General features: G+C 41.6%; 1 protein-coding gene across 1 annotated transcript in view; it reads right to left on the bottom strand.

Moving 5' to 3' along the window:
• TMEFF2 (transmembrane protein with EGF like and two follistatin like domains 2) overlaps positions 1-27,750 on the bottom strand; it is a 482,652-nt gene that overhangs the window by 151,013 nt on the left and 303,889 nt on the right. Inside the window, exon 6 of the mRNA XM_075285434.1 lies at positions 22,456-22,604. Coding sequence (XP_075141535.1) covers positions 22,456-22,604 — 149 coding nt within the window. The remainder of the gene's footprint in view (positions 1-22,455; positions 22,605-27,750) is intronic.

The following is a 27,750-nucleotide window of genomic DNA, read 5'->3' as shown; positions in this document are numbered from 1 at the left end:
AGGAAAATTCTTGAAACAGGGGAGAGTTTTGCATCTTTGCCCTTGCTGCCTATGGACATCCCTTTGCCTCTAGCCACCATTTTCCCTGCTTTGCTTGCCTCCACATCCACACTGCTTTTGCCCCTAGACATCACCCCAGTCCATGCCTTAGCTTGTACCCCCAGTTTTTCCTGCTTAGCTTGCCTCCACATCCACACTGCTTTTGCCCCTAGACATCACCCCAGTCCATGCCTTAGCTTGTACCCCCAGTTTTTCCTGCTTAGCTTGCCTCCACATCCACACTGCTTTTGCCCCTAGACATCACCCCAGTCCATGCCTTAGCTTGTACCCCCAGTTTTTCCTGCTTAGCTTGCCTCCACATCCACACTGCTTTTGCCCCTAGACATCATCCCTATCCATGCCTCTGCCCCTAGCCATAATTCTGCCACCCCTGGAAACTCATGGTGCAGAAACTTTGGGAGCTGACTTTGAGGAACCCTTGGGTTTTGTAGATGGAACTCCATCAAAGGTCTGTGCAGCTCACACACCCTGCTCAAGATATGGTATTGTAGGGTTTCAGCGTGTGTGAATGACGGACAACAGCCTGTGTTTGGACAGATGTAGGCCTTGCTAGAGTGTTTTTAGGCTAGCAGCGACTCCTGTGCACTTGCAAAAGTGGGCGCACAAGCGCCGCATTTTCAACAGTAGCTTCGGTACATTTGGGTATGTTTTCAAAAAACTTTGCACCACTAGGTTAGACGTGGGCCAAACATGGAACGTGTTGGAGGCTGGCAAGCTCCAGAGCCGCTACCAGGTTCCAGCCATTATCACAGGCGTAAAAATGCCAGGCCCCAGGTGTAGCAGGGAAAAAAAAATGCCATCTCAGCCAGGATGGCATCCCTGACCTCGGAGGCACTGTGCTGTCTGTCCCCCAAGCTGATGAACTTCAGCACCGCCTGCTGACGTCTCCCCACACCAGTGTTTTAGCGTTTGCCGCTAGTAGCTGTGGTGGAGGTTGCAGCGTCGTAGGGTTTCAGTCTACTCCTGCCATGAATTTTGGCCTGGGAGAGGAGATAGGGTACCTCAGTTTGCACCCCGGGACCAGACTCCACCACATTCACCCTGCCTGTCCTTAAAGATAAGCAGCATCCCTGACCACAGGCGCTTGTCCAAGTGTCGGTGTTCAAGTGGACCTTGCAGCAAAGCGCGGAACTAAGGGCCCACCTGATGTTGAGTGACACGTGCTGATGCAAGGCAGGGACGCCACACCGGGAGAAGTTGAGACGGCTAGGGACAGCATAGTGAGGTGCCACAGTTGCCATCAGGTCCGGGAAGGCGGGAGTTTCAACAAGCCGGAACGCCAACCTCTCCTGGGCCAGCAGTTTAGCGATGTTGGCGTTCTAGGCTTGCGTGGGTGGGTGGTTAGCGGTGTATTTCTGCCGGCGCTCCAATGTCTGAGAGATGGTGAGTTGTTGTAAAGAAGCGCCTGATGGTGCCTTTGATGGTGCAGGAGAAGGAGATAAGACAGAAACAGGGGAGGATGAGGGAGAAGTCAACAAAGTGGCGGAGGCAGATGAAGTGATGTCCTGGCTCGTCCTCTGGAGTGCATCGCCAGCACTGTGAGCAGAGGCAGTGGCATGAACGGCGGGCGACGTTTGTCCTGCCGTTGCTGCCTGCCACTGATTCCATTGCTTGGATTCCAAATGACGGTGCATTGAAGTGGTGGACAGATTGCTCTTCTCAGGGCCCCTACTCGATTTCGAGAGGCAAATTGTGTAGACGACACTATATCTGTCCTCGGCGCATTCCTTGAAAAAACTCTACACCTTCAAGAAACGTGCCCTCGATGGGGGAGTTTTTCTGGGCTGGGTACAAAAGGGAACATCTTCGGACATTCCGGGTCTGGCCTGGCTTCGGCAAAGCAGCTGACCTCTGCCTCTGGACATGTCTCTGCCTCTAGCTACCCTTTTTGGTGCTGCACCTGCCTCAATATCCACACTACTTTCCCAGCTTGACATCCGCCTTGTCCAGGTGGGGTCGGTGTCCTCGTCGTCCACCACCTCCTCTTCCAACTCCTGTCTCGCCTCCTCCTCCTGCACAATGCGCATGTCAACTGGCTTCCCTGACAGCAACTGCGTCTCATCGTCGTCGATGAGGGTGGGTTGCTGGTCATCCGCCACCAAATCGACCGGAGATGGAATGGAGGAGACTCTAGTGTTTGAGCATCTGGACACAGATACTCGTCTGTTAGGTCCGTGGAATCGCGAAATGGAGGGGCAGGTTGCGGTACAGTCAAAGGAAGGGAGAACAGCTCTGGGGAGCAGGGACAGTTGGGGTTATTGTTCTGGGAAGATTGGGAATTTTGGGTGGAAGGAGGACAAGACTGTTGGGTAAGAGGAGGTAGAGGCTGACTGGCTGGTGGACAATGTGCTTTAAGCGTTATCCGACAGCCATTGCAAGACCTGTTCCTGGTTCTCGGGCCTACTAATCTTTGTACCATTCAGCCTAGTTAATGTGGAAATTTTGTGCAAAGCGCAGAACTTAGGGCCCGCCTGATGTTAAGGGACACACGCTGGTACAAGGCTCAACTCACCCTAAGTGCCAAAAACACTGCTGGTGCAAGGCTCTACTCATGCCAAGGGCCTCAATCTCTGCTGGTAGCTCAGCTTAAGGTCCTGTAACTTTGTTTGGAAGGGCTCATGTTAAGGGCTAGAAAAGTGAATTTTGGAAGGTCTTACCACATCACACACACACACACACACACACACACACACACACACACACACTCAAAATGACAGTTAAGGGTGAGGGCTTTTGGAATTCCCATTGCCTATTCCATTTGTGGTTGTCATGGGGAACGTGATTTAAAGGGGTGGTTGTTACTGTTTGTTGAGCTTAAATTGGGGTTTGTGTCCATCCATTTGGGGAGTAAAGAAGGTTTCCAGGTATTTTCCCACTTTGATAGAGGTTTTTTTGAATGTGGAAAGTGTGTAGTTGTTAGGCAGTGATGTTGGGGTAATAGAGGGTCTTTGGTGTGTTAGATGCCCCCAGACATGCTTCCCCTGCTGTCCCAGTGTCATTCCAGAGGTGTTGGCATCATTTCCTGGAGTGTCATAGTGGACTTGGTGACCCTCCAGATATGGATTTGGGTTTCCCCCTTAACGAGTATCTGTTCCCCATAGACTATAATGGGGTTCGAAACCCGTTCGAACACACGAACATTGAGCGGCTGTTCGAATCGAATTTCGAACCTCGAACATTTTAGTGTTCGCTCATCTCTAGACCAGTGCAAAAGTATGGGCACCTCAACAGAAAAGTGACATTAATATTTAGTAGATCCTCCTTTTGCAAAGATAACAGCCTCTAGTCGCTTCCTGTAGCTTTTAATCAGTTCCTGGATCCTGGATGAAGGGATTTTGGACCATTCCTCTTTACAAAACAATTCAAGTTCAGTTCAGTTTGATGGTCGCCGAGTATGGACAGCCCACTCTCAAATGATCTGAAAACAAAGATTGTTCAACATAGTTGTTCAGGGGAAGGATACAAAACGTTGTCTCAGAGATTTAACCTGTCAGTTTCCATTGTGAGGAACATAGTAAGGAAATGGAAGACCACAGGGACAGTTCTTGTTAAGCCCAGAAGTGGCAAGCAAATAAAAATATCAGAAAGGCAGAGAAGAAGAATGGTGAGAACAGTCAAGGACAATCCACCGACCACCTACAAAGAGCTGCAGCATCAACTTGCTGCAGATGGTGTCACTGTGCATCGGTCAACAATACAGTGCACTTTGCACAAGGAGAGGCTGTATGGGAGAGTGATGAAAAAGAAGCCGTTTCTGCAAGCACACCACAAACAGAGTCGCCTGAGGTATGCAAAAGCACATTTGGACAAGCCAGCTTCATTTTGGAAGAAGGTCCTGTGGACTGATGAAACAAAAATTGAGTTGTTTGGTCATACAAAAAGGCGTTATGCATGGAGTCCAAAAAAAACAGCATTCCAAGAAAAACACTTGCTACCCACTGTAAAATTTGGTGGAGGTTCCATCATGCTTTGGGGCTGTGTGGTCAATGCCGGCACCGGGAATCTTGTTAAAGTTGAGGGTCACATGGATTCCACTCAGTATCAGCAGATTCTTGAGAATAACGTTCAAGAATCAGTGACAAAGTTGAAGTTACTTCGGGGATGGATATTTCAGCAACACAATGATCCAAAACACCGCTCCAAATCCTCAGGCATTCATGCAGAGGAACAATTACAATGCTCTGGAATGACCATCCCAGTCCCCAGACCTGAATATCATTGAACATCTGTGGGATGATTGGAAGCGGGCTGTCCATGCTCGGTGACCATCAAACTTAACTGAACTTGAATTGTTTGTCCAAAATACCTTTATCCAGGATCCAGGAACTGATTAAAAGCTACAGTAAGTGACTAGAGACTGTTATCTTTGCAAAAGGAGGATCTACTAAACATTAATGTCACTTTTCTGTTGAGGTGCCCATACTTTTGCACCGGTCATATTTTGGTTTAATGCATATTGCACATTTTATGTTAGTACAATAAACCTCATTTCAACCCTGAAATATTACTGTGTCCATCAGTTATTAGATATATCAAACTGAAATGGCTGCTGCAAACACCAAAATATTTAGAACTAAAAATGATTAAGATTAATAGGGGTGCCCAAACTTTTTCATAGGACTGTATATGTAGTATGTGTGGACGGTTTTAGCCTAAGTGGCAATCAATAAAGGTTATATCTTATTATTATCAGTTTATATACCATTCAGCCAGACTGTGAAGCATAGATATAGTGGTTGAAATTAACCCCTGTGATAATATCCCTACTTGGGACAGTGTTAACAAAATCTCTAAAAAACAAAAAACTTGAGAGTCTTCAGTAGTTGATACCTTTTTTAATGGCTATCTAATAATGATGACAGATTACAAGCTTTCAGGATATCTCAGATCCCTTCCTCAGGTATATGTAAAAACAATTTCTGAAGGATACATATTTATGTAAAAAGAGGCACATAGGAATAGAATGTTGGTTGGGAGGATGGATGGTCATCCTATTAATATTATAAATGTGAAAGTTTGTGAGTTTGGATGTTTGTGGGTTTGTGTGTTTGGATGTTTGGATGTTTGTTCCTCAATCACGCAAAACCCGCTCGACCAATTTGGCTGAAAGTTTCCACAAACATAGTTAATACACCCGATTGCGCAATAGGCTACTTTTCGTCACAACAGCGCACATACGTTTGTGCCAGGACCCCCACAAAACCCAAACTCACACCACCATCTCTGCAATCTCACACACTTTGGACCATAGCAAGCCACAAAATTCATATTGCCCTCTGCAGCCTAGCCCCTAACCCCACACAATCACATATACATATACTTTACCACTTTGCCCCTCCCCTTAACGATATTCCAGGAGGCTCTCTTTAACGCTCCGGAGCAGCCATGTTTGCCGACCCCCACCGCTCTTACAATCCGCGACACCGCCCACCCATGTCAATACCCCTAGGAAGTCTAATAAATGCAAAAAAAAAAGTTTAAAAAAAAGTAAAAACCATATAAAAACAAATAAAAAGGATTAAAAATTCAAATCACCCCCCTTTCCCTAGAACACATATAAAAGTAGTTAAAAACTGTGAAACACATACATGTTAGGTATCCCCGCGTCCGAAATCGCCTGCTCTACAAAGCTATTCAAATATTTTTCCTGTTTGGTAAACGCCGTAGCAGGAAAAATGGTCAAAAGTGTCAAACCGCCGTTTTTTCACTCTTTTGATTCTGATAAAAATTTGAATAAAAAGTGATCAAAGCAATAACATTTCCCGAAAATGGTAGAACTAAAAAGTACACCCGACTCCGCAAAAAAAGACGCCCTATACATCCCCGTACACGCACGTATAATAAGTTACGGCTGTCAGAATATGGCGACTTTTCAAAAAAAAAAAATTTTTAACACAGTTTTGGATTTGGAACGCCGTAAAACCAAAGCCCCTAAGAAAGTCGCAGAAATGCATTTTTTTGTCAAATCCACCCCATTCAGATTTTTTTCCCTGCTTCCCAGTACATTATATAGAATAAATAATGGTGGCATCATGAAGAAAAATTTGTCCCAAGAAAAATTAAGACCTCATATGACTCTGGGAGCGGAGAAATAAAAAAGTTATGGGGTTTAGAAGGAGGGGAGTCAAAAATGAAAAACCAAAATCAAAAAATGCCATCGACGGGAAAGGGTTAACTTCAAATACTTCTGTCCCAAAGTCACTATGTAAAGTTTCTCACAACACCGTATATATAGCAGCTCAAATACAAAGTAACTTCAACACAAAAGTCTCACGTATTCTCTGAATTACAGCAAAAACAAGATACAAAGTTACATTTCATATCCCATACCTTATACACAGTACGAAAACCTTACCCGCGCCTGTATATACCCACTGCTACAATCACCGCAGACGAAGTCGCGGGTACCAGCTAGTTGGTACATACAAGTAAACAATTGATCAGTTCACGAGGTCCTTAACAGTTCAAAGAGTGGTCTTTATGGCTGCTTTTGATAAGTCATGATTTCTGTAAGAGGCCATAAAACCGTGTGAAACATTCAACCCCTTCTGGAGTGTGTTGAACCGGGTCATCAGCTTGTACTCATAAATACTTCTCTCTTTCTTAGATTTGAAGTTTCTCCTTAAAACCAAAATTTTCATGTCATTGCTGATATTATGATATTGATTGCAAAAATGTTTTGACACGGGAAGGTCCATTCTTTGCTCTCTAATTGTGTGGCGGTGTGAGTTCATCCGCATTCTAACTTTGTGACCAGTCTCTCCAACATACAGGCCTCCAATGGGGCATTTGGTGCATATTCTTAAATACACTACATTAGGTGTGCTGCAGGTGAAGGTACCTGGAATCTTGTAGTCCTTGTTAGAATTTGGGATCTTTATCTTGTTGGTGGTCAGTATGTAGAAAAGAAAACACACGGACCTCATTATAGTCTATGGGATCCATGTGCTTTCATAAGCTCACTGCTTGTCAATGCGTTTGGTATTCCATTTGGGGGGTCCTCAATACCGAACGCAGAAGTGAACCAGGCCTTAGGCTAAGGCCCCACATTGCGGAAACGCAGCTTTTTTTGTTGCAGATTTTGCTGCGGTTTGTTGAGTCAAAGCCAGGAGTGGATTGAGCAAAAGATAGAAGTATAAGAACTTTCTACATATTTCCCATTCCTTTTGTAGTCATTCTTGGCTTTGTCTCATAAAACCCCAGCAAAATCTGCAAAAGCTGCATTTCCGCAATGTGGGGTCTCAGCCTTAAAGAGTTTTCTGTTGTTTTAAGAGTATCAGTCACAAAAGTAACTTTACTAATATAATAGAGTCACTTATTTTTGGATGTCAGTTCTTTACAGATGTAAAGACTGTTCTCCTATTTCCATGTATTGTTACATATTATCTTTTGTGCCATTGCTTTGCGCTAACTATGCATATTTCCCTCAAAAAAAAAATGAGATATTTAATCTGATGGGAAAGATTTTTTTTACTGTGCTACATTTGTATGTAGGACAAAGGATTATTTCTGGGAAGAGTTCAAAGAAGAACAGTCCTGTACATTTACCAAGACAGAGGATTTGAAGAACATGTTTTCATGAAAAGATATTCCTCCGGTAACTTTTAAAAGATTGTTCTGCTCAGAAGTGACTGATATAAGATTTTTTGGAGCTTTACATTAAAGTAAGGTTGGAAAATAGCCTTTGTAAATAGCTTTGTTGAATACGTAAAAGCTGTGAAACAAGAGACCGTTCTCTGGAGGCAGCTTTTATTTAAAGCATTTTGCCTGAATTATATGCTGTAAATACACAGATGCGTAGTTGGAATCAGCATGACTGAGCTGACTCACAATTAGAATATTTGGAATCCGAATCCCCATGAAAGCAGTTGAGTGCAAAGCTCATAAAGTACATTAATGTTGTGCAATGGATTTTCAAATAAAAGGGAAACAAAGCTTTTTTCTATGTGGAACATAAAGTCACAATAGTTAAGACTTAATAGTAATCTTGTTGGCACAGGTTTCAGGTGATTTGGGAAAAAAAGGCGATAGAAGATTGTACTTCAATCACATTCTATTTGCTTAAAAGGAAACTCCAACTTTTTTTTTTTTGTATTTCTATCCCTTATTGGTTTTTAGACTCTTGCTAATAACTGCCTGTGGATAGGGAATAGGATATTGTGGTGGGAAAACCCCTTTAATTACAAGTAAATAAACTAAATGAAATATATATGAAATAAATAAACCAATCTCACTAATAACAAACAGAAGGTGCCATGGGCGTCGTATCAATTCACACTTCAGAAAAGTCAAACAAATCTGCTGTATTTTTTCCTCAGCACTTCCCAGTAAATGTGATGAAGGTGTTATTACTGCTAATGTCTCTAATTTTCTTCAAAATGCACGTTTTGGCATCCAACATGGACTGTTCAATTGCTTGCATTTTTACCCTTGTCACCAGATCCATTATTTTCTGTCCAACGACCAGCAACTCTTGCCTTGTTAATTTGAATGGGGTTAATGCCCATGCCAACCATTTTATTTTGTGCTCAATGACACACAATAGCTCCACACACCTCTTGGCACATGTTATACCAGTCACTTATAGTATTGAAAGACTTTGCTGTTAGAGTCACTGCTGTGTTCATGGGTGTTTCCATTACAAAAAAAGAACACCAGTTCTAACATTTCAGGATTACAGTGCAATTTCTTATTGATGGCCAAAGAATGGAAGAATGTGTTTCCTTTTGAGAAAAGTGTGAAGTTTGGCACCCTTTATAAAGACAGCCGAAACAAAATACTCTGCTATACTATTATAAAAGCATTAATGTGGGGAAGATCTTTACTAGAGATGAGTGAACACATATCTATTTAAATATACTCAATGACTATTTTATACTAAAAAGAGGCATTGGTAGGCAGCCAAAAATAGTGTTACATTGTATAGTACATTGACACAGAAATCCAGCTATTTTTAAAAAAATAAAAATTTTACTTGATGACTTGAATGAACTCATGTGACTTAAAAGGTTATTCCCATCTTGGCAAATTCCTGACTAGAGTTAATTCGAATACTAGATTCGAATAACTCGCTCAATAGGAATGCATGTTAGCCGGCGCATCCAGCCGCTGCTTATCCCTTTGGTGTGCGGCCGCTACAATGCATTCCTATGGGAACGGAGGTATTCGAAACTATTTGAATCTAGTATTCAAATAATCTCTATTCCTTACATTAAGTTTGAGTTCACACGGAGATTTTTGCTCAGGATTTTGAGGCCATAACTGTCTGATTTCAATGGGAGCCGCTCAAGAGTTTTTTCTGAGAGCTGTTTTTTCAGATGCTCATTCTTCAGGCCATTTCACCTCGCGATTCGGCCTGAAGACCATCCCTCCTCCAGACTAGGCCCATTCATTGGGCCTAACCCAGAGCGGAGTGCACGGCTGGATGCCGATGCAGTGCATCAGCTTTCAGTCACGGCTACCCGGCTTTTGGGTCAGAACCTGAGGAGGCCTCCGCCTCAGGTTACAATCCAAAAAAACCCCATGTGAACTTACCCTAAGCCTACTTTCACATGTCAGTGTTTGGTCAGTGATTTTGTTCAGCAATTGTGAGCCAAAATTAGGAGTGGAGACTACATAGAGATCATGTAGAAATAGAAATATTTGTACCTGTTCTGTGTTTTTAACCCACTCCTAGTTTTGTTTTGATTTAAATTCTCTTTTTATTAACAAAGTACAAAATACAATGAAAATACAGCTCGAGAAAATGACAACGAAAATCAGCGAATGAACTCAAAGTTACGCGGATACAAGAATGAAACAGATTGCAAACAAAGTTGAATACTATCATTTGAAATAAGACAAAATTTTAAACAGTTATAACACATACCGGATGAACAAGTGGCGGTGGGGAAATAGAGGGGGGAGGAAAAGGAAAGGGGGAGGGTACATGAGGGGAATGGGGGGGAATCATAAAGTGTTCAAAGGACAAGAGCAATTACAAGCGGTTCCAAAACCGAAAAGAGCTAAGCTCAGGTATCAGATGAGATGGAAGTATTCTGATCCAGGAGCCAAGGTTTCCAAATTTTTAGGAATTTATCGTGGTAGCCATGAGACCAACTTAGAAGTTCCTCAAACCTAGCCACCTGGGAGACCTTCGCAAACCAACACTGCAGAGGAGGTACCCACTCCTAGTTTTGGCACACTATCACTGATGAAAATCACTGACCAAACACTGACATGTGAAAGCAGCCTTACAGCCAGATTTGAAAAGGATTCCATCATTAGAATCCCTTTTTGACTTATCACCATGTCGGAACAGCTTTAAGAAAGGCTATTCTTCCCCTACCTTTGGAATTCTTATCCATGCCACTGTTCTGTTGATATTCCCGTTTTTTGATGTGTGCAAATGAGTCTCCGGACTGCACAGGGGGTATCCCCTGTGCTGCCTGAAGACTCTCCAGCGACGCCCTCCATCTTATTCTCAAGTCTGCCTCTTTGCCGTGTCTTCATCTGAAAATGCTGACTTTGCATGTCCATTGGCCATTTTCCTGTGGCCTCTTACACGATTGCCCATTTGGCCACAGGAAAATGGCTGACGGACATGCACAGTCGGTACTTTTGGATGCAGCAAAGAGGGGGTCTCGAGAAGAAGATGGAGGGCATTGCTGGAGAGTCTTCAGGCAGCACAGGGATTTGAGCGCAGGAGGACCACACCGTTGCTGTCTGGAGAGCCATTTGCATATGTCAAAAAACGGGAATATCCTCAGAATGGCGACATGGAGAGATATTCTAAAGGTAGGGGAAGAATAGCCTTTCTTAAGGCTTTTCCGACGTGGTGGTAAATCAAAAAAGGATTCTAATGATAGAATCCCTTTATAAAAAAGCCAAGCAAAGTTCTCCTAACTCATGACCTGTGGACTACCCTGACCCATAGCTACACCTAGGGCCGAGCCATATGTGCTGTATAGTATTGCACTGTTTGGCTGTTTCTGTAAGTCTAGGTGGTAGGGTTCATGACAAAAAGTAGTTATTACTATCTTAACAACAATTTGCTGTTATAACCCTTAAACATATTGTTTCTTCTAAAATTTAACAGAAATAAATATATATAGTAAATAAAAAGTGACAATTCAACTCCAATAAAATGAAATATTCAGATTTCTACAATATTTTAGTGGACATGTCTTTTAATTTACCAGGTGTTGTGATGTTTTAAAAGTGTCATCTTAGATATACACCTAAAACTGGCATTTCAGCGGCATTTCACTATTTACATCTCTCCTTTCCCTGCATGACACTGTGACAGGAATGCTGTGTGTTCATTTCTGATGTCATGTTTCAAAGCGCTAGGTAGAGGACAGGACAACAGCCGCTGACTTTCACTGTCCTCAAAGAAACAGTTACTTAAAAGGAAATAAAAAAATGTTATTTTACCATTAAGCTTAAACAACAGTTTAGTTCTAGTCCTAAAAATCGATACTGATAAATATTCTTTTTCTAACATATATATATATATATATATATATATATATATATATATATATATATATATAATTTTATGTAGGTAGAATTATTTTTTATTTATTATCTTGCCATTTTGGAAGTACTATTAAAAGTATTTGGAGATATTTCTGGACATGATACCAACCCTAAGCTCTTCTAGATAGGAATAGCCTACTTTTATTGTCTACAATCTACATCCCGATTCCAATTAGCATTACAATCTTGAGGCTATCCATTATGTCTATAACATTGTTGCATTATAATGCACTGTATATGAATGACATACTTTATCTTAATGCCATGACCTTTTGCCTCTTGATATTGTAAAGTAATCCCTCAAGTTACAATATGAATTAGTCCCCGGACAACCATTGTAAATTCTAATTTATATTATTGTACCCTGAGACCAAGTCTCTATGGAAAACTAGTAATTGATTCCAAAGCCCCCAAAATGTCAAAGTGAAATAACACAAAATGAAATTAAAGACAGCTAAGCAGATAAGTAATACTGAAGGCAAAGCCTTACTTATAAAAGTCTGAAAGAGCTGCTGGAAAACGAAATTCACTTCTAAATACTGAGAACTGGGGCTTCTTTAGGGCCTTCTACAGTACATACAATGTACTCAAAAATAACCTGGAGTCGTCACTGTCTGATGTTCAAAAGGAATCCTGGTATGTGTACGGGCCCATTCACACTACGGATACGCTGACTGATTCTGAACGTTAAAACACGTTCAGAATCAGCGCATATAAAGCATATCCCATTCATTTCAATGGGAGCCGGCATACGAGCGCTCCCCATTGAAATGAATGGCTGCTTTTTTCTGTACGAGAACTCCCATTGAAGTGAATGGGAAGCGCTCGTGTGTACGGCTCGAAATGAGATGAGTGAGCCGTACAGCTTCGAAACGTCATATTCTGTCATCATTATGAGTTAGCCATTAAAAAAGGTATCACCTACTGAAGACTTGCAAAGTTTTTTTTTGTTTTTTATGTAGTCCTGTAGTGAAGCTACTAGATAACCAGTCAATGCACTCACTTCCCAAATACACAAGTCTTACCAAGGACATGGCCATACTAGGTGACTGCAGCTCTTGTTCTCTAGAAAATATTACGGTAGTACATATAAAAAAAATATGATTAATTATATAGCTGATATATGAATGAAAAAACACGACCAGGGGCAACTGTTCAACTAACAAATCTACTCAATGAAAACCTACTCAATGTGAAGGCAGTTCTAAGATCAAGGAACTTCCTGAACTGAGATCACCATAATAATTCCTACAATGGGATATCTCTGGTATATGTATATTACCTAGTATCATGATTTATGACAATTGGAACAAAACATCAAATGTGATATAGCATAAACCATTACCACTTGTAATATTGGTATACTGAACACGCTGCACAATGATACCTTGTTCCAAAGGTAACAAAAGCCATTCAAATCTAGATATTCAAGTCAGCTCTTTGGGGTCCAGTATACTCATTGTGTTATTTGTAGCCCTAAACTTTGTATATCTGTTTGTTCTTAAAACAAAGAAACACAGCTGTATTTTACAGTATCAGCATAGTGACTGAGATTTCATTAATGTCATTCACACATTGCAGAAAAGAAAGCTGTGGAAAAGCTGTGTTTTTAAAAACACAAACCATGATCATTTTAATTGTGGATTCACAAGCATCTTCCATATTGGAGAAGGATTTTTCAATAGGAGAAGGAAAAATACAGGGTTAATTCTAGCAAAATCTCATTGAGTAATCTTGTAGAAAAAAATGCAATACTTTTTTTCTGTGTTTTTCCTGCAGTAATTTGTTTTAGCAGCGTTTTGCTACCTGAGACCTTTGTCTCCTTCCTGTGACATCTTGTCTCGTCATATGACACCAGATCCACTAGGTGTTAAAATGCCCCAGACCTATCTGTTTGAAGTGACCACTGCTTCTAGACTCAGCTTCCCTGAATTTAACATGAGCTCACAACCTGTACTCCAGTGAGGAGCAGTGTACAGATTTCTAAAGGCAATAGAAAAAACAGGGGTTAATAATATCTCTCTATATATAAAACTCAAATTCTGTAGTAGTCTGCTCTATACAAATCCACAGTTCTCGCCCGATTTGGGTGAAATTTAGCACACCCTCTCTCCACCCACAGGAGCAGAATACTGTGCAGGTTACATCTCGTTAGCGTCCCCCCATCATGAGATTGGAGCCCTCGAAGTTAGGCCCTATACATTTAATGGGGAAAAATGAAAGTGAAAGTGCTGAGGGGAAAACAACAGTTGTGACTGACAGGGACGGATTATAGCGACGGCACCAAAGAGTTGCTGCTAAAGGGGAAAGGGGCTGCACCACCACACACAAACATTTCACAAACACCATATAAACATCACACAGACAGCACACATACACCAACCCACAAGCACAACACCACACAAATGCCACAACACACCACACAAACAGCAGACCACTCTAGACACACACAACACAAACATCACCCCATAAATACCACACACATACACGCCCACACACACAAGGACCACAAACGCATGCAAACACACTCAGACGGATGTACACTATGCACACGGACGAACAGATAGAACACATGTGTACTCACACATAACTACTGCACGCATGCACACTTACAATCCGCCTACACAAATACATGGATCACATGGGCACATACAAGTACACATATTCATGGACCACAAACATGCATGCACACACGCATACATACGCATGGATCACACACGTGCACACACACACATAAAGACACGCACGCACACACACATGCATACATATACACGGACCTCACACGTGCATGCACACACGCATACATACACATGGATAACACACGTGCACATATACACGGACCATACACATGTGCATGCACACATGCATATATACACATACACGCACGCACTGAAAAAACACATCTGGTATCATTAGTGGCTGCTTGCACACTATAGTATTTTTCATGGGCCTCTAGGCCATGTATTTGGCGGTTCCATAGACTTCTTTGTGCACAAAGCTGTGAATTTTGAAGGCTCCATAGAAGCCTAGGGAGATGTAGAATTCACGGCCTGTAGACTGCAGTGTTACTGTAGTGTGCAAGCAGCCTTACGGAAAAGCAATATTGGTCAGGCGAAAACTGCCCCATAGTAAGATTGTCATTATTGCTTACTATACAGGGAGCTTTCATCACTGAAGCCCTACAATAGATAGTTGTGTGACTGTAAATCAATTTTACTCTTTTGTCCATGAACTACTTATAGATGACACTGGAGGGAGGGGGAAGGGCTGCACTATGTTGCTAATTGCGTGTAAATGTTTTAGATGTTTGTGTAAGATGCATAAATTTTAATTTTTGATAAAAAATTGTTTAAAAAATAGTTGTAATAGTTTATACTACATAATATGTATTGAATATGTAAAATCTGTAAAAATGTTGAAACTGAGGCAGAGATAGAGGGGGACATGAAACTGGGGCAGAAATGGAAGGGGGGACATGAAACTTGGGCAGAGATGGAGGGGAGGCATATAATTTACAGGTGACTGTAGGAGGATTATACTGTGTGGGGGCACATGAAACACGAATGAGAATGGCTGGCGTCAACATAAACATGGGCGGAGCTAAATATGCAGCGGCGCAAATAGTGCACTGCACATTTTGTCCCTCTTTTACTGTATCACTCTGAAAATGTCAATTACAGTGTGACACTGAACATTTTACTTTAGCTAGCATAACCAACAGTTTACCATATTTTCCACAAGCGAAGTTACAGGTATTCTACTAGTTATATAAATAAGAGAGAGAAATAAGGAATAAGGGATGCTCAAGTAGCATGGGATGGCACAGATCTAATATATAATCATACATATTATACAGCTGTATATAAATATTCTAATCCCAACCAGTGATATCCCTGGTAATAATTTAGATAGCAGTGCAGTCTTAGTATCACATGAAAAAAAGAGAATCTCCTCTTTCATCTGACACTAAAGTTTGTAGGTGACAAAGCAAGAAAAAGCTGACTTTTACATTTTATAATGTCTGAGATATAACTGTTTGAAGTGACCCTCCACTTCTTTTCTCTACATGTTACACAGCCCCGTATTCCTGTACACAGTAACAATCAGTGAGAGGCAGAAACAGCTCTCAATACAGAAACAAGGGGAAGAGTGAAAACATGCAGGATTTCACAGAAAGGAGCCAAAATGTGTTATTTAAAGTATATTACAACATTTCTTTATGACACAAATACAGCCAGAAAATCAAAATATGTTCAAAAGTTTAGTTACACTTGAGGGTGCTGTACAAAGGGGTATAGAAGCATAGAAAGATTTTTTTTAGTATCATGTAATTTGATAAGCTGTTCCAACATCTTAAATTTACATAAATTAAGGGACAAGGTAAGTGTTCTGGGTCTTTGCTTGTCTTGCATTTATATTTTCTATAAATCACCCATTGTAAGTACAGCTTTCTGATGTCAGGGTTAAGTATAATAATGAAGTATCTGACTCTAGGGCAGTGAAGGAGGATATTGCAGTTATCCCCTGAGCTTTTATCAGCATCTGGGAGACCTAAAGAGAATATATAATTACCATAATTGCTTCTATATAGCTCTTATGCAATTGTAGGGGCCTTTAATGGCATAGGGGAATATACCATTTTGAGTCAAAGTGCAATATTGCTGCTGAGAAAATCAGCTTTTCTAAATGGCCAAATCTGCTGCAAACCCTATTTTCCCCTGTGGTCACTGCACATTGGGACTTTATGTTATGTGGTGGAGCTCAGGCAAATCGGGTGCTGTAGCCAGCAAGGCCATACCCTGAGTGCACAGAACATCTCATTTGCATAAGAATTAAACAATTCATTTGTTTCAGTAGAGTTGTCAAGTACTGCATGTTGGAAGATGTACAGGGCAAGAAATCATAGTAGAAACCTGTGATCTTCCTTCCTGATCTTTCAGTTTGCCACCATCAATACCTCTCAGAGACCATATCACACAAACAAAGAATTTATGAAAGTTACCACACTAGTCTTTGATGCAAAGTGGCCCATTTTTGTCAAGTGACAGTTCCCAAAATGCACCAAATTTGCACATTTTTTAACTTATTTGCAAAAAAAGGTAAGAGAATGGGACGGGATTTCCTCAGCCCAGCAGATTTATAAGCCAGAAAACGGACATGACTTATACCTGAAATGTATGCTAGCCCCTAGGGGTATAGATTTCATTTCTAGCGCACCAAACCTCCCATAATGTGCCAGAATAAAGTTTGATTTGGGTTTGACAAAGACAAAGGTTTAAAGGGGTTGTCCCATCACAAGGATCCTATCTATACTGCTTGTTAATGTGGATGTAAGACTTTTCCTAAATACACTGCTTCAGCAAAACTGCTTTCTTTGTCCACTATCTTACTTTATTCAATTCTTTGTGGCCACAGCCCTGACTTAGCTGCTCATGAGTCAAGTGATGTATCTCCTGCTCTCAGGGGGGAGGGAGGAGGGCCTAAGTGCAGGGAGCGAGCCTGTGTATCTAGCTATTCCTGTGTCTACACCATGTGACCTAGGTCCTGCTATCAGATAGGGGAGAGGAGCTGCTTTCATTTCTTCTGTTCTCCCAGTTATCAGGCTAGATAATTCAATTGTGTTCATTATGGCAGAGACAGGCAGTCTCTGTATGTAACACAGAATGGAGTTGCTGCTGCCTGTACTTCATAGTCCAATATGGGTGGGCAGAGCTACACGCAAATTTGGGTGCGGAGCTAAACGGCAGGTTGCATGTGAAACCCCGCCCACCAAATTATGCAAGAAACCAGGAAGAAAGAAGATTTTACAGCAGTGAAGACTGGTGAGTATGCGACGTGGGAACACCCCTTTAATTCAGCCCAATCGGAATTGCTAGTCAGTTATTTTCAAAGGTGGTACATGACATTCTGGTGGCTCCTAAACGAATGCCTCTCTAGCTCTCTACTGTAGTTACTGTAATGTGGCAGTAACATGTAACTATGGGTAAATGGGTGGTAGCCACTGGTAATAAATAGAGATGAGCGAACACTAAAATGTCCTAGGTTCGAAATCCAATTCGAACAGCCGCACACTGTTCGGCTGTTCGAACTGATTTCGAACCCCATTATAGTCTATGGGGGGAAATGCTCGTTTCAGGGGTACGCAAAATTCGATAAAATTAAACTTACCAAGTCCACGAGTGACGGTCGGGCTGGATTCCCCTTGAAGTCTTCTCCCGGCGCAGCGCCCCTGCGGCGTCTTCCGGCTGGAATTCACTCTGCCTAGGCATCGGGGCCTAGGCAGGCCTGACGCCTGAGCAGAGCTGACTGCACATGCGAGGGCATGCCCGCGCATGTGCAGTCGGCTCTGCCTAGGCCGGATACCTAGGCAGAGTGAATTCCAGCCGGAAGACGCCGCGGGGACGCTGCACGGAAAAAACTTCTAAAGGTAAGAGAAGAACCAGCGTTGATTGGCAGAATGTATAGCATTCTGCCAATCAACGCTGGTTCTGCATCGAACCTTAAACTTCGGACAGCTAGTAGTGTTCGATCGAGTATGAGTATTTTGAATACCGTAGTATTCGATCGAACACCTACTCGATCAAACACTACTCGCTCATCTCTAGTAATAAAGAGCCTGTTTAAAAACTCACGTCAATATACATTTTTCAAATTTCAAGGGTCAGTTTTTACAGGACCACTTTAAACAAAAAGGCAAATAAAGAGGTAATGTCTTCAGTACTTCACTGGGTTTGGGAATCTGGCAAGGAAAAAAATTGCCAAATTATACCAGATTCATCCAAAAAGAGTGTCATATGACATGCCTAAACTACCTATTTTTGGTCTTTGACACAGTACAGATTGAATTTGAATGTTTTGACTGTAACAATAGCGATTGAGATTGATGTATATTCTACAGCACGGTAACAATGACATATAACTTCATATACACAGTGTGACAGACAGACAGAGAGACTCTAGCAATCAAATCAAAGTCTTCTTCTCCATCCCATAGTACACTTCAGTTCACCAAAATCCCCATGGTGTATTATTTGTATATGCTATTGTATTTTCTACTGCTATTGTATTTGTATATTTGCTGTCTCAATCTGAGGCCCTATCTCTCTAATCTCGCCCTACAGAATGGACACCTTCTACTTCTGCTTGAGCTTTTAATACTGCCTATGCAACATCAGTAACATCTGACCTATAACAACAACTAGCATTTGTAATGTGCTTTTATCACAATGGACTCAAAGCACAATCAAGTGGTTAAATAAACAGTATATTATATCCCATGTATATCGAGGATGTTATTTGTCCTCAAATGACAAACTGAAGATATAGATTTTTAGTCTTAATTCAAAATAGTCCAAGACTGAGATCTCTGTGATTGGTCCAGGTAGTGAGATCCAGATGGTGGGGGCTGCATGAGAGAAGTGGTTCCAAATCATTTCATGTGCATTCTGGGGATGGATAGTTGTTTTGCTTGCTGATCTAAGAGAGCAGTAAGAAGTACGGGGCTCCAAAAGTTCTATTAAGTAGTTGGAGCCTTCATTCTTTATGGTCTCTTATGATTGGTTGTCTCGTCATTAGGGTTACTTGCAAAGCAATATGGGGAAATCTGCCTGATCCCAAAAGTTATGTGATTCTTCTTCTCGGCTTTCTTCATGCTTTCACATAACAAACCTGAGTTGAGCTGATTTTTGTAAACTAAACCACATAATGTACAGGCTTGGACGAGCTCAAAATCTTTGGAAGGTTCGAGGCAAACATGTTTAGTTTGTTCATTTCTAACTGAAACATATTACATACTTGAAATCTGATTTGCTTTTGGGTGGTATGTTCTTCTGGCAATATTTAGATGGCAGCCATCCTGTCCAAGCTTTAAACATGCTCTGCATATTTTTGTACAGCATTCACCTACACATAGAGTAAAATACCCCAGGAAGTAAAAAAAAAAAAAAAAAAATCTAATTGTTTGTAGAATGTGGTTTCTGCTTCAGTTTATGATAGAAGTGCTATCTCTCATTATAATCCTGTCTTCCAATGGCAAAGATTGCTGATTCTATCCCCTGACCAAGCTGATGCTATCCCCTGACCAAGCTGATGCTATCCCCTGACCAGGCTAATGCTATCTCCTGACTACACTGATGCTATCACCTGACCAAGCTGATGCCATCCCCTGACCAAGCTGATGCCATCCCCTGACCAAGCTGATGCTATCCCCTGACCAAGCTGATGCTATCCCCTGACTACACTGATGCTATCCCCTGACCAAGCTGATGCTATCCCCTGACTACACTGATGCTATCTCCTGACCAAGCTGATGCTATCCCCTGACTACACTGATGCTATCCCCTGAACAATCTGATGCTATCCCCTGACCAAGCTGATGCTATCCCCTGACTACACTGATGCTATCTCCTGACTAAGCTGATGCTATCCCCTGACTACGCTGATGCTATCTCCTGACTAAGCTGATGCTATCCCCTGACTACACTGATGCTATCTCCTGGCTAAGCTGATGCTATCCCCTGACTACACTGATGCTATCCCCTGACCAATCTGATGCTATCCCCTGACTACACTGATGCTATCCCTTGACCAAGCTGATGCTATCCCCTGACTACACTGATGCTATCTCCTGACTAAGCTGATGCTATCCCCTGACTACACTGATGCTATCTCCTGACTAAGCTGATGCTATCCCCTGACCAAGCTGATGCTATCCCCTGACTACACTGATGCTATCCCCTGACTACACTGATGCTATCCCCTGACTACACTGATGCTATCTCCTGACTAAGCTGATGCTATCCCCTGACCAAGCTGATGCTATCCCCTGACTACACTGATGCTATCTCCTGACTAAGCTGATGCTATCCCCTGACTACACTGATGCTATCTCCTGACTAAGCTGATGCTATCCCCTGACTACAATGATGCTATCTCCTGACTAAGCTGATGCTATCCCCTGACTACACTGATGCTATCTCCTGACTAAGCTGATGCTATCCCCTGACTACAATGATGCTATCTCCTGACTAAGCTGATGCTATCCCCTGACTACACTGATTCTATCTCCTGACTAAGCTGATGCTATCCCCTGACCAAGCTGATGCTATCCCCTGACCACACAGCAGTCTACAAAACAAGAAGTTACTTTCATGAAACTCAGTGGCTACTGTAAAATCAGAATGTTTAATTTATTTACTTGCTTCATATAAATAATGCTATGAAAGATTTAAATGAAAAACAACCACAAATTTATGAAGTTAAAAAAATTGTTTGCAGACATTTCCAGTGACTGTCCCATATAGGGGTCACAATCTAAACTCACAATCTATTAGTATGTTTTTGGAGTGTTGAAGGAAACTGGAGTTCCCAAGGAAATTTATGTGAACAAGGGGTGAATATAAAAATGCACGCAGGTGTTGTCCATGGTCAGATACAAATCTAAAACTCCAGAGCTGAAAGGCCACAGTGCAAACCACTGAGCCACAGTTCTGTTAGAAAACATTCACAACAATGTGCCATGTATTTATTTATATCTTTTTCTTTCAACTGGTCCCCTGGCATCATGTGATGTATGTACATTTTCCAGGGCTCCTTTCCAATAGAGCCTTCTTGCTGCAGGACAGCAGAGCAGTAGTACTAGCCAAACCACTTCATTAGTAGACCCTGATGTTATACCAATGAATACTAATGAATGGGCAGAGCCACACTAATCCTGAATTTTACAAAAAAAGTTTGGACTTGCTGGTATCCTCTTCAGGCCTCTTCCTGCTTCTGGCTGACATCACAAGGATTGGGCCTCAGTGATGGATGTGGGGCACATTAATGTTATGACTCTGGCATATCCCACATGACAGCTGCTCCCCAAATCTTGATCCCCACATTAATATCTCCACATGTGGTTTCAAATGTCTGAAGAGGATGCCAGGGAAGCTCTGGATACTGCAAGGACGTCCAAGAGAGGTGAGGCAAGTTGAGAATTACTGTTTGTTATTCTTACTCACCTCCCCTGGGCCTCCACTGATCTACTCAGACTCCAGAGTTCAACAATAGAACCAGAATGAGCTGGAGGGCAGAACCTCATTAATATTTGTCAAAACACATGGAGATTGCCTGAAGCCGCAAGAGGCTTTCAGTTACTGGGACTATTATACTATGTGGGGCCACTGTTGAACTTTATACAGTGAAGACACTGGGGAGCATATTATGTTATGCTATGGGGAGACTCTGAGGAGGAAATTATACTGTGTGGGGCCACTATGGAGCATTACACTGTGTGTGTGTGTGTGGGGGGGGGGGCAGTGATTCTTTAGCATGTGGGGCCCTAGGCACTTCAGTCCCACATTGCATTCTAGAGTACAGAAATAGTTATCTAGCCTTTGAGTTGACTGTATCAGCTTGACAGTTATCTCTGTATGCATAGTTTGGAGTCATACATGCTAAGCAGGACTGTCCCATAGGTAGGTGACTGGTTCTAACCATAGAAAGCAGAAATGTATAAATGAAAATGACAAGTAATACTGAATCTTTTTGCACTAAACTATACATAAACATGCTGCATGCTATTAAACTGCATTTTCATTAGGACAGGTTCTCTTTAAGTATGCCTTAGTTATAGTGACAAAGCAAAACACAATAGAACATAGAACCACATCATTCCTTTAATCCTATATTCTATATTGCTGAATTATGCTATAACAATCCACATTATGTAATAAGACAGATGAATGATATGTATAACACTGTATACTGACTAAGTGTCCTAAATACAAACTGAAGTTTCAACCAACCAACCAAGCATTTAGCAATATCTTAGCAATTCTGTCTGCAGAAATAATGAAAAACTGTCTTCAAAATGAATTTTGCTGCAGGCATTACCTTGACATCGACCCAAATACTTGACTTCAATTTTCTCCTGTTTCTGGCATGATGCCTCTTTGATTTGACATGGATTATCGTAAGATTTCCCATCGGAAGCACAAACTGGATTGAAACTGATGTGGGAGCAGTCAATGTTACACACGCACCTAGAAAATCACAAAAGTAAAGTAGTTTAAAATATAAGTATCAAAATAATAAAAGTTTCAGCAAACTTTTGGGTTAGTTGTATTGATCAAAACTAAAACATTTGTTCCTTGATTTTTGATTTTTTTTCTGCTGTCATTGACAGCCAATATTGTCTGTGTATAATCCTGTAGATTCTAGGGGGTTATTACCAACAAACTGTGAGAATTTAATATTAGGATACAGGAGATGGTCAACTGTGCACTGAAACTACTATTCTCTCTTTGCAGATGGTTTTGATGACTACGTACTATTGCCAAAGCTTGTTTATTGTGACAGCAGACCATGACTAGCCCTAAGGAAAGTTTGTCAGCTTTATCACGAACATAGGATTTATATACAGGTAGTTTGTTGACGGTATTCAATTCAGAATATAATTGGTTCAGGAGATCATGCTGAGAATGCCTGCTGTAAGAGAGGCAAGGAGAGCAGCTATAGAGCCATTCATAGAATAGCTGCAGATGTCTTCAGACAATATTTCAGTTCACTCCCCCTTTTTTACTTTCTATTGTAATTTCCCAAATAAATATGTATAATGTCCTAGAATATATGCAGTGCAACTATGCATTTATGAAATATTTAACATGCAATAATATGTACAGTTTATTAAAATGATATACATGGAGTTGATGGCTATGTCTTGTATGTGGTTATGTATTTTCCAAATACTATAAACCTGCAATCCCAATTTTTCACATTTTTTTTAAAGAATTCTCTCTTCCTCCCTGCCATTAGATATTTTTTTTCCCCAAAAAAACTCCATCTTCCTGTATATTCCTTATGATACTTTGTCATGAGTTAACCACATAACTGCCTAACCAAATGTAAATGTTTCATCACGCACAACAGTAAAATGAATATTTTTCCATAACTGTACTTTTTATGAGATTTGTGTATGGCATACTATGTTATTTTCATTGTCAGGTTCACTGATAATTGGAGAAAAATAATGCAGTGTCCATTTATAAAATCAGTCTGCTGCCTGAACAAGAGCTTATGTTACAAAGCTGGTTCATTTGTACACAGTACACTTTTTTCTCACAACACATAGTAAGAGTTCTTGCACAGATTTTCTGCCTCCTACCCTTAAGAAATTGCTGTATAGATTGTATTTATACTTAATAGGTTTGTCACAGGATCGATACATCTCTTATCCACAGGATAGGTAATACATGGCTGACTACTCTGGGTCTCATAGCTGGAACCATCACAACTCACAATAATGGGGTCTCAGGTAGAGTACAAGCACATCCACGGTCACCACCCTATCAAAACAGGGTCAGGAGACCCTCATTCTTCTGACCAGTGTGGGTTATAGTGGTGGAAAAGTACTGATCTTGCCATAAGACCTCTTTAATACACCCCCCCCCATAGTCATATTGCAAAACCCAGGGGAAGCTGACTGCAGTGCAAACATATTAGAAGACACCACATTGGAAATATACCATGGGCAACCATAAAATACATGATAGAGTTTTCAATGAAATGGAAAGACGGCGCTCTCAGGTCACAACAGGATTTTATTCAAAAAGACAATGATGCACAACGCTAAAAAATCGCCGTGTTTCGGGCACACCTGCCCTTTCTCAAGTGCGTAACTTCACACAAAGCTCGGTCAGTCTGGAAGATGTATACAAATTGTATGCCATACAATACAAAGGCATACAATTTGTATACATCTTCCAGACTGACCGAGCTTTGTGTGAAGTTACGCACTTGAGAAAGGGCAGGTGTGCCCGGAACGCGGCGATTTTTTAGCGTTGTGCATCATTGTCTTTTTGAATAAAATCCTGTTGTGACCTGAGAGCGCCGTCTTTCCATTTCATTGAAAACTCTATCTTCCCTGGCCTTGGCCGGTGTCCATCAGACGTGCTGCCTCCTCCACCTGACGGTAAACCCCAAACGTAGTTGTGAGCGATTGTCACAACCTCATCAGGTGAGAGGCCATTTGGTCCTTTTAAATCTTCTGGTTATTTCCACCAAAATTTATCAGACATTCTACACTATATAGTGTGCTCGGTGTCTCTTTTGTTTTTTATAAAATACATGATGACGTGGAGAACTCCAAACTTTCAACTCCATGTAAATCTTTCAATTGAATTAAAATTAGTGACCTGGAAATGAAAAGATGTGTATGGATGTAAAACTGGAGTACAAAATATGAAGTTTATAAATAATTATATATTAAGAAATATGACATATATTTGTTTTCTAAAGCAGTAAAGACAGATGATAATACACATTCTGCCGGCACTCACAGGTTTGTTTTGCCTGTTGTAATTCCAGTTTAATTCTTTTTGGTTCACCTTCTCACAAGCCTCAGGTTATTGGACTAAATATCCTATCTGTGCCTATGTACAATGAATCATCTTGTTAGGCAAGCCATCCTGTCACATAAGAGCCCATGGGCAATCTAGCTGAACATGTCAATTCCCTTTAGCGTTTGTCACTTGAAGTATGGTCTTTTGCACTTGACCACTTCTGTGCTGGAAAATTAAAGAAACATATCTTGAACAGATTGGATTTAAGAGATTGCTTTTTTCCACTGAATGCTTTGTGGAGCTCAGGAAAGTGTCTGGGTCCCAGAACACCTTAAATGATTCAGAATAGTATTTTAACATTTTAATGTACACACGGCATGACATGGAATAAAAGCTTGTTATCTACAGCCAACATTTAATACAGTCGAGCAGGCAATTAAGTCTTACAGTGGAATGCTTACTTACTGAATCATTACAATTAACCATCCTGGAGTATCCTGGGTATTATTTTCAATGTAAGTATTGTTTAGCATAGCCAAATACAAGTAATCTTCTACAAGCAATGATTATGTATTTATTAAAGAGAATGTCACATATGCTGAATCAACTAATCTACGTTCATCGATATGCAGAGCCAGTATCTCTCATCAATAATACACACTATGCAGACTACCACTGTACTAAGTAACCCTATGGACTAGGGATGGATGATCAGTTGATGTGGTATATAGAAATTATGTTTACCCTAAAGGGGTTTTCTCATCTGTACCACCTCTGTTTATGTCCTAAATTAGGGTACATGGACAGTGGTCCTTGGCCTGGTATATTTTGTGTGTGTGTATACATATATATTTATATATATATATATATATATATATATATATATATATATATTAGTAGAATACCCGCGGCATCGCTCGTGGAAAATATGTTAATTATTGGTTATGCCGGCTAAAGTAAAATTTTCAGTGTCACACTGTAATTGACATTTTCACAACTCTACAGTAAATCTTCTACCCTCTATCTTCATCACCCAGTTTCATGTACCCCCCTTCATCTGCCCCCTATTTTTATGTCCCCCCTCCATCTGCCCCAGTTTCATGTCCCTCACACCATCTGCCCCAGTTTCATGTCCCCCTCCATCTCTGTCCCCAGTTCCATGTCCCCCTCCATCTCTGCCCCCAGTTTCATGTACCCCATCTCTGCCTCCAGTTTCATGTTCCCCAATGCTGCCCACAGTTTCATGCCCCCCTTTCATCTCTTCCCACAGTTTCATGTCTCCCTCCATCTCTATCCCAGTTTCATGTCCCCCCTCCATCTCTGCCCCAGTTTCATGTCCCCCCTCCATCTCTGCCCCAGTTTCATGTCCCCCCCTCCATCTCTTGCCCAGTTTCATGTCGTTCCTCCCACTCCTTCATCTGCCCCTAGTTTCATGGGACCCCTTCATTATGTTCCCCCTCAATGTTTAACCAAAAAAATAAAATAATACTGACCTTTCCCTCGTTACCTGTAGCTTTCTCTGCAGTCCCACTTACAGAGTTGTACGCGTGATATGAGTGATGTCATCACATTGCGCCTACACATCCAGGAGCTAGATCGCAGTGTTAAAGCAGGAGCTGAGTTGTGACAGCTCCTGCTTTACTTACCTATGTATTCAACTCCGCACTAAAAATTTGTATCCCCTCCCACCTTCCCTGGCGCTTTTTTTGCACCAATAACTGTGCAGGGGAGGTGGGACAGGAACTAAGTCAACATAGACATCGAAAAAAAATCTGAAAAAGTAATTGGCTGGCTAAATCAGGTGACCTCCACTTTATACGAAGAGTGGATTTCAGATTCAGTTCATATGAGACTGCTACACCGCTATATCTCAGGTATAGCAGAGTTGACACAGTGCTGCTACATCTCAGATGTAGCAGAGCTCAGCGCACAGCACTGCTACATCTCAGGTGTAGCAGAGCACAGCGCACGGTCAGCTCTGCTGCATCTCAGGTGTAGCAGAGCTCAGCGCACGGCCAGCTCTGCTGCATCTCAGGTGTAGCAGAGCTCAGCACATGGCCAGCTCTGCTGTATCTCAGGTGTAGCAGAGCTCAGTGCATGGCCAGCTCTGCTGCATCTCAGGTGTAGCAGAGCTCAGTGCATGGCCAGCTCTGCTGCATCTCAGGTGTAGCAGAGCTCAGTGCACAGCCAGCTCTGCTGCATCTCAGGTATAGCAGAGTTGAGCGCACAGCTCTGCTACACCTGAGATATAGCAGAGCTGTCTCAACTCTGCTATACCTGAGATCGGACCACAATGGAGACTGCTGTGGACTGATCTTAGACTCCGCCTCCTCACAGACGAGCCTCCAGCAGAACCAGCGTTCATTGGCCGAATGCTGTACACTGTATGGCATTTGACCAATCAACACTAGTCAATGCATTCCTATGGGAAAAAGTCAGCTCCCGCATTATTACTGGCATAATACATGGACTTGAGAATGTTAGATGCCCCCAGGCATGCTTCCCCTGCTGTCCCAGTTGCATTCCAGAGGTGTTGTCCTCATTTGCTGAGGTGTCATAGTGGACTTGGTGACTCTCCTGAGTCAAAGAGTGGTTTCTATTAAAACAAAGCTTTTTTCCCCATAGACTATAATGGGGTTCGATATACATTCAAATAGTCGAATATTGAGTGGCTATTCGAAACGAATATTGAATATCGAATATTTCACTGGTCACTCATCTCTATACATTATCATGAATGCTATATGTTCATAAGAAGGCATCTATTGCAAGCTTATTACATATATATCTTACAGATTGACAGTTCTTATGCTAAAGAAGCCTTGTGGCCACTGTAGAGACAACCGTT

The sequence above is a fragment of the Leptodactylus fuscus genome, chromosome 8 (genome assembly GCF_031893055.1).
Source record: "Leptodactylus fuscus isolate aLepFus1 chromosome 8, aLepFus1.hap2, whole genome shotgun sequence".
In the NCBI taxonomy this organism is placed as follows: Eukaryota; Metazoa; Chordata; class Amphibia; order Anura; family Leptodactylidae; genus Leptodactylus; species Leptodactylus fuscus.
This window is presented reverse-complemented; position numbering and strand designations above follow the sequence as displayed.